The 8,372-nt window shown below is 41.4% G+C and overlaps 1 protein-coding gene across 3 annotated transcripts in view; it reads right to left on the reverse strand.

Moving 5' to 3' along the window:
* Positions 1–7,390, reverse strand: part of CDKAL1 (CDK5 regulatory subunit associated protein 1 like 1) — a 379,654-nt gene extending 372,264 nt beyond the window's left edge. The window contains exons 1-4 of one of the 3 annotated variants that reach the window (XM_038130237.1): positions 7,300–7,390; positions 5,569–5,606; positions 3,783–3,949; positions 760–872 (exon numbers count right to left, since the gene is read on the reverse strand). In XM_038130237.1, coding sequence (XP_037986165.1) covers positions 760–872; positions 3,783–3,949 — 280 coding nt within the window. In that variant the 5' untranslated portion in view covers positions 5,569–5,606; positions 7,300–7,390. Of the gene's footprint in view, positions 1–759; positions 873–3,782; positions 3,950–5,568; positions 5,607–5,766; positions 7,190–7,299 lie in introns of those variants that run through there. The other 2 variants (XM_038130238.1, XM_038130239.1) reach the window with 2 other exon arrangements.
* Between the last annotated feature and the right edge of the window lie 982 nt (positions 7,391–8,372).

Raw genomic sequence — 8,372 nt, forward strand, 5'->3', positions numbered from 1 at the left:
CCTGAACTTGAATTAATTAATAAAATTTAAGTTTCTATTTTGACTAGTCAAAAGCTATACAAAAATATTCAGATAATACTTGTATATTGAAACATGGTATTAATCCAACTTTTCAACTTTTTTGTCAGCATATTTTGCATTAAGGAGATGAAATGCGGTCAGCATAACCACAAGTTTGGGGGTATTTTTAGGCTTGGGGAGGCAGAACAAGATGATGGGGAGATTTTAAAATACTTGGAAGGGAAAGAGAAATAGCATTCTCAGCTCTCTGGAACCTATGAGGTACAATCCTCTGTCATCCCACCTCCCTCATACAGATCATCCCTCCTAAAAGAAAATGTTTACCACCTCTGCTCCAATGCAAACACACACATCACCAAGGGAAAACACTGCCTCCCCTCCTTCTTTCCCTTGGGTTCCACCAATTGAAATTAAAAACCAAGAATTAATATATTTCCCATCCACTCTTATGAAAACTTTTCAATTCAGTTTAGTAAGTAACATGTCCAAAAAAGGCACTGAATTGCATCTATCTGATGTCTGCCCTGTCAAGAAAATCTGACCATTCTGAAAGCACTTGTCCTGTAATCATTCTGCTTAATGCCAGGAAAACACTTTACCTCCTCACCTTCAGATCAGAAAAGGATCAGAAGGGGATTTTTAAAAGCATAATTAAGACTGAAAACATTTGATGACAGCTTGACAGCTCTGAACATTCACCCAGAAAAACTGAATTACAGGGCTCACTCATACTGTTACCTGTAATTTTGTATCCATATGCAGCCAGCTGTCCAGCCATGTATTCACCATCTGAATTATTGTGAGAACATCCCCAAGTACGAATCCAGATTTTCTGAACACCAGGAATAATGCTGTCAAGTAAAAACGAATGAGAAATGCAAGTTAAATGATGAACAAGCTTCCCCATTAAGCCCACTGAACTGACTGAATGAACTGTAACTCTTCAAACATAAAATAAGCAATGCAAACTAGTAACAACTCCAAAACAGCTGAGTAATTACGTGATTTTAGTGTAATAGCTATTAAGCCTTGCTGGTATAGAGTAACAAAAACCGCTATAGGGCTGTGTTTTGTGTTTGTGACTGGAACAGTGTTAACACACCGGTGTTTCAGCTGTCATTGAACAGTGCTTGCTTGTTTCCCAGGGTGCTCCATCCCACCACAAGCAGGCTGCAGAAGGACAACAGGTTGGGAGGAACATGAGCAGAATAGCTAACCAACAGGATAATTCATCCCAGATGACATCATGTTCAGCAATAAAAGCTGTGCCTTTGGTCTTTCCAAAATAACCACTGTTCTGAGACTGGTTGGGTACCAGTCTGCTTGTGGGAGGTGGCGAATGGCTGCCTTTGCATCACTTGGGGTTTTTCCCTGCTCCTTCCTTCACTTTATGTCTTCATCTCAACCCACAAGTTTTCTCACTTTTACTCTTCCAGTTCTCTCCCTTGTGGTAGAGTCAATCCACCACAACTAGCAAGAAAAGAGATAGAAAAGACTTTCAGCATGGAGAAGGTGCAGGAGCTGTAGGATAACAACAGAATCAGTACATTGCAGCTATGTTAAAGCAACACAAAGCATATAAACACAGAAAAAAAAAAAAAACCCGAAGTTAAATTCCCCAAAGTTCTCAAAATTATCATATCATGTAACAAGTAACCTCAAGTGACAGCACTGAAATTAGGCCACCAGCAAACAAACTGCAACCTTTTGATATTACAGCATGCATTGACTACAGTTCCTTCCACACAAGCCAGCTCTATAAATTAACTTGATGGCCATCAGCCACACAAACAGTGGAAAGCTCCCATCCCAACCTTTCCGAGCTACAGAAGCAGCATGGCAGACGTGCAGTGTGAAGCTAGCACATACAAGGCTCCAAAAACAACAAAAAGTTCTGTAAGAAGCTCTCATTGAAATTCCTGGGATAACTGCCAATGAGCTAAAGATGCCAGTACAAGAACACCACACATCCTGGAACACAATACTGCGTCCTGCCTACAGCTTTTTTTTTCTTCCCCTCCCCCTCCACGCTTCTTTTTTAACAGACACTTCCCCTAGCTAAAAATAGAAATTTGTTGATGGAACATTAATGATCATTAACTGCAAACACAGGGTATTTAGACTTCCTGCTGTCTAAACAACACATGTCCAATGTACTTTCTTGGGTACAAAACACTAAAACACAGCCTGCTAGAGAATATATAGTACCTGAACACTTTGGGCCATGAACTACTTGTGTGAAGTATCTACAGAGCACCAGCTCTGTAGATACCAGATACCAGCTCTGTATAGAGCTGTCCATACATTCCTGGCAGACTGAGGCCAATGCACTTTTAGAGGCATGCAGATAAAAATGCATTGTTATGCTTATAAAACCCCTTTTGAACACCAGTGAAAACCCAGAATTTTATTTCTCCACAGGAAAATTAAATTTCCATACACAATTTATTTTCATCTTTATCATCTAGGGAAATTTCATCCACCACCTTGAAACTAATGTTTGTTTTCTTTTTTCAAAAAAGAAGAAAACCCAGATCTCAGACCTGCAGTAGAAACTAAAATCAATAACTGAGCTGACCTATACTCTAATCAATTCCACTGCAGCAGAAAGTTGATTCTTTTCTTATGGAAATCACAAGTAGGAAAAATGCAAAGATGCATTTCATGCTTACTGCATACTATTTCCCCTGAAATAAAACAGCAAGTTCAAAAGAAATTTTACCATGTCACTTGCAGGATGTACACACAAGAAGTACCGCCTTTGCAAATCCCAGGATGCAGAAAACAGGTTTAAAGACTGAAGCAAGGATGATGTACCCTTGATGAAAGCAAACTGGGTCAGAGAATACACAGTTCAGCACACTGAGCAAACAGGAATCCCTGGCCTCTGACAAGATGCACCCACAACAGAGACAGGGATGTACTGGAGACATTCCAACAAAGGGCCATAAAGATCATGAAGGGACTGGAACACGCCTCACAACAGAAACGGCTCAGAGTGCTGGGACTGCTCTGCCTGGAGAAGGCTCAAGATGATCTCATCAAAGTATAAAAATACCTGAAGGGAAAGTGCAAAGAAGGCACAGCCATGATTTTTTTCAGTGGTGCCCAGTGACAAGACCAGAGAGAACAAACTGAAACACAGGAGGTTCCCTCTTAGCATCAGGAAACACCTTTTTCACTCTAAGAATGACCAAGAACTGGCACAGGTTACTCAGGGAGATTGCAGAATCTCCATCTCCTGGAGATACTCAAAAACTACCCAGACAGAGTCCTGCCAACTGGTTCTTTGTGGCAGGGCTCAAGCAGTGGGTTTGGAAAACATGACCTTCCAACCCCAACCCTTTTGCACCTCTCAGGATTTTGTTCCTATTACTCATTTCAGAAGTCAAAAGGCTACTCCAGAACTGCATTTTGAAGAGCTCAGATCATATTTAGGTAATTAAGATTAAACAGACAATTTTTCAGAAATCCTTTACACATAAAAGTGTAACAGAAATCCTTTTTACAGTCTGATTATTCCATTCATCAACATCTCAGCAATAACTGATTTCCACAGAAAATCTGTCTAGGAAAAGGAATTTGCTCAGGATTTATTATTTATTCTCTCTACATTCTATACGGACAATTTCACTCATTTTTATCTTGTACACAAATTTTACATTAAGATATAACACAAACTTCCACCTTATTTTTAAAATCTGACAAGTGCATCCGAGACACAAGAAAAGCACCAACACAGGGTCAGTGTAAGACTTTACCTGTCACTTGGGGGCTCATCATCTGTCTGAGCGTTTTTCTGGGAGTTGCGTTTTCGCACTTTGGGAAAAACATTCCTTCTCACAAACTGCCGATCGTGGGGCTTCAAATCTTCTGCTGACACGATGTCTTCAATATCCTCAAGCACTGACTCACAGGCAGCAGGCATCTTCAAGAAGTGTTGGGAGAAGACTGGCATTAGGAAAGGATTTGAATACAAAACCAAGGCCTTGTATTGACTGCACATTTCTCATAAAGAAAAGTCAGACGTATGTCTAAGCATAAGTGCAATGTATCACACACATGAGGGATACTGAGTACATAAAAACAATCCACTACCAGAGACACTTCCTGAATGCCCTCTTCCCCCGATACCTCAAACACAGGCAGGGAGAAAGTCACAAACCATACAGATTCCTAAGGGCTTATTTATAAATCATCTGTTCCTTGTCATCTCCTAACTCAAAACCCCTTCACCTCCTCTGACACGACGCATTCAAGATGCAGGTATTTTTAATCATGTCAGCATCGTAACAAAATAGTGAGCTCATGTCATATGATGGATGTACTTCCACTCACATCACAGAAAAAGAACAAAAGACACAGAATCCCAAGGGATTGCTCCAGAGGCCATTCTGGCTCTTATCTGTGTGTGGACAGTATCCAAATATGTTTTCACAATCCTTTTGAAAACAAACCAAACCTAGAATTCCTGATCCCACATGCCTTTCATCTGAATTAGTTCAGATTCACTGACAATAAAATAAAAACAACAAAATAAAAATTTCTGGTTTTATTCAGGTACAGAATGTTAAAAAACTATACCTAACTAATAAAAATATATATACTATAATATGGCTAGAATAATATAGTAAAAGATTGCTAATATCTAATTATGTTTTCCACAAGATGCTAAACATATATTCATAGGTATCTCCCAGCAGATGTGAAAAGCCAGGTCAGTTTTCAGAAATCAAAAAAGCCATTTGCTAGAAAAGTCTATAAAAAAAGTTATGGCATTAATTACACACCCCACTGTGCTGGAAATCCTAATTAGAATAAAGTCTGAAGCACCATTGGAAACTCAGGTGTTTTACATAAACCAACAGCCTACTAAGGAAATCATACAAGGGTGCTTCACAGATTACAGGGAAAATACAACACTTTCCTAACTGACAATGAAGAAGAAAAAAACAAGGCTTTAATGTCTTTAAACTTATACTCCAGTAACCAAAGATTCGATACAGGCATAAAAACACTTCCAGATGTTGCAAGTGAATTATTGAAGAACATAAGAAGTCAAACACCCTGGCATTTCCCCAGCATGTGTACTTCAGTCAATCTTGCAAAATATACTTCAAAATAAAACTTCATGTAAGCTGCAACATCACACATCTGCATTTAACTTAAAAAGGAACAGAATGATGTCACAAAGAGGATGCATCTGCCCAAGCTACTATGGCAATTAGCATTCTTCTAGATAAAAAAACAGGATCTATGCAATAATGCAGCAAAAGGCGAACAAAAATAAACATTTTTGAAAAGTCTAGCAATAAAGAATATGAGGGAAAGGTTACATCTCTTGCACTAACTTATACCACCGAGAATATGTACTAACAAGTAAAGTTATCAAATCAAGATCTGGAAGGGAATAAAAAGTTTTGATTTGTTCTTTTTTCTCTCTTACAGGAAAATATCCAGTATAATGGAGCAGCTGGAAAAACAAATTAGCTTAGCTTATTTCAGTGACCCATGGAAAAAAGAATACAACCAAACTAACATTCCTACCTTTTTAAGCAAGGTATAAATCCTCTTGGACAGTAAACCTGGGGGGTGGGGGGATAAGGAAGAGGAAAAGGAAAAAAGATATGGCATGAAAATGCAGAACTAGCAGACAGAAAGCCATGAATTCATGTTATTGTCCAACAAGCACTCATCCTCCCTTCGAAGAAATACATTCCTTGCTCAGTTTGACCTCATGCAGACCTGGTACACACGCTGGCTGGCTGGCAGGCACAGTGGAAGAGCTCCCACGTTTTCCCTGTCTCCTGAGCAGTGGCACTGTTCTTTCTATCCTTCTTCTATAGAGTCTTTTTTTTTGTCAAAGTCAGATGTATTTAAGTTATCTCAGACTTCCTCCAGATTCTGTCTTCAATCAGTTTAAAATTTTGAATGAAAGAAGGGAGAAAAATTAACAGCAAATTTTAGTTCAAGTCATTCACATTTTTTTTTAATTAAAACACTGTGAAGTTATTTCAAAACAGATTACTTGATATCTGCACTAGTTCCATATGCATGTATGAGATCTCCTTCCCAAGGAAAAAAACAAAAATACAGACAAATTCCTGCAGCTATTCTGGTAGATGGACTGAAATAAGAAGCGATAACAAAATTAGAAGTTAATGTATTCTTCTCATACAGCCCAGCTGCACCTACAGAACTCTACATTTTTCTTTAAAAAAAAGTTAGTAAGCAAATAAAAAACTAGAGCTGTTTTAACATCTTGTCACAACCAGAACTTCCCTTGTGGCAGTCTGGTTTGGTCACCCCTGCTCAATCTCCTCGCACATACCAACGGAGAACTTCCATCCAGGTGGAAGAGGACGGCTCTTTTCAGCTCTTTACCAACAGGTGTCTCCGGTAAAGCCCCAGGATTTCATCCCCGGCCTCACACAGACCAGAAGAAAACTGCAGCGTTAATACACAGAGACCGAGTTTAAAGCATACGTATATGTGTGTATGTGTCTATAGATATGTACATATCGCAGAACGATGGAATTGTTGGCGTTGGAAGAGACCTCCAGAGATCACCCAGCCCTGCCACGGCAGGGCCACCTGGAGAGGTTACAAGGGAATGTGCCCACGTGGGTTCCGAACGTGTCAAGAGAGGGAGACGCCACAACCTCCCTGGGCAGCCTGTTCCAGTGCTCGGCCACCCTCAATGCAAAGTTCTTCTTCCTCTTAAAGTGAAACTTCCTGCGTTTTAGTTTATGGCCACTGCTCCTCGTCCTGTCACTGAGCACCTGAAGAGTCTGGCACCGCCTCTGAGATATTTATACGCATTAATGAGACCCCCCTCTCGGTATTCTGCACACTAAACAGACCCAGTTCCCGCAGCCTCTCCTCATACACATAAATATGCGAACAATATGCATATTTATAAACACACACACAAGAGCGGCCCACGGGCGAGGGGCAGCCCGGCCGCCGCCGGGACCACGCACATCCCGGAGCGCGGCTGGGCTCGGCTGCCCTACCCGGCCTCCGGCCCCATCCCCGAGCTGCATCCCGGCCGCCGACCCCTCCGGAGATTCCCGCCAGGACGTTCGTCTCCTCCTCCCGAATTTAACGCGCAGCCCTGCAGGGCCGCACAGGGGACGGGAGCATCGCGCGGGAAGAAGGAGAACTCGGCCAGACCGTCACAGCCGGGCAGGGGAGGGAAGGACGGGACAGGACGGGAAAAGGGGAGAGGAGAGGGGAGAGGAGGGGGCCGGGGCCCAGCCCGACCCCGACACTCACCCGCGCCTCACCCGGGCTCCGCCATCGCGCCCCGCCCCGAGGCCTCGCGCGCGCAGCGGCGCCAGGACGGCGGCCGGCGGAGGCCACAACAGCGCGGAGGGCGCTGCGCCGTCGCTTCGCCACTGAGAGCGCGGTCTCCCCGGGGCCTTGGAGTCTCACCTTGGTTTTAAATGGAAAATAGCAATTCCACCAATACCTATCCAGTGAAAGATGCAGATTGTGAAAAATGCGTATTTTATGATTGGCTTTCCGCAAATATTAAAATGAATATTATAGGTGTTATGATAGAAAGTTTTGCTGTATTAATTTTCTTAAGTAGTGTGTTAAATATAGTTTTAGGTTATAACATAATGTTAAAATAGAAACTATGCTATGTAAGACACTTTTTTTAAAGAAAGGACTCGCACCAGATAGCAGCCACAGGACCCCTAAATCTTTCAGAGAAAGAGAATTTATTTCTCCCTTATCAGCTGAAAACCAACTCCTTCCCGCCTTGCCCAGCCCTGAACACGCTGTAAGGATTCAGAGGATAGAAGCTGATACTGACCAACCAAAATCCTTTGTTTGAATGGAATTTATGCATCATGTATGAGATGGATGCAGATGCAACAGGCGGTTGTTTTTAAGCGTTAATCCTCTGTTAATGTGTGTCCTTTTTTGGGCTTATTTTGCCCAGAAAAGGTACCTGGACTGTCCCTAACTCTTTGTTCTTATTGTCGCGTATTGGCCCAATCTCAATTGTTCACGTTTTTGTTACTCTAATTATATTGCTAATTTTATAACCATTTTGTTACTACTAAACTTTTAAAATTTTAAAAACAAGTGATTGGCGTTCTTCACACTGATGTATCTGATCCAAATGGGTGATGAGCTATTCAATCTCTTCTGGCCACAACCCACTTTCTTTATTCTTATTTTTATTTTTCATTGTTAATTTCCATAAAATACAATGCTAGTAGCAACTTTGCTGAATACTATAAACAGTATTAGTCCAAATATTTAGTATCAGATGGCTGAAGTTTCTGGCACTGTTTTCCTCCAAACTTTCCTGGTTGATGTTTAGTAAAACACCA

Source organism: Motacilla alba, chromosome 2 (assembly GCF_015832195.1).
Source record: "Motacilla alba alba isolate MOTALB_02 chromosome 2, Motacilla_alba_V1.0_pri, whole genome shotgun sequence".
Lineage (NCBI taxonomy): Eukaryota > Metazoa > Chordata > Aves > Passeriformes > Motacillidae > Motacilla > Motacilla alba.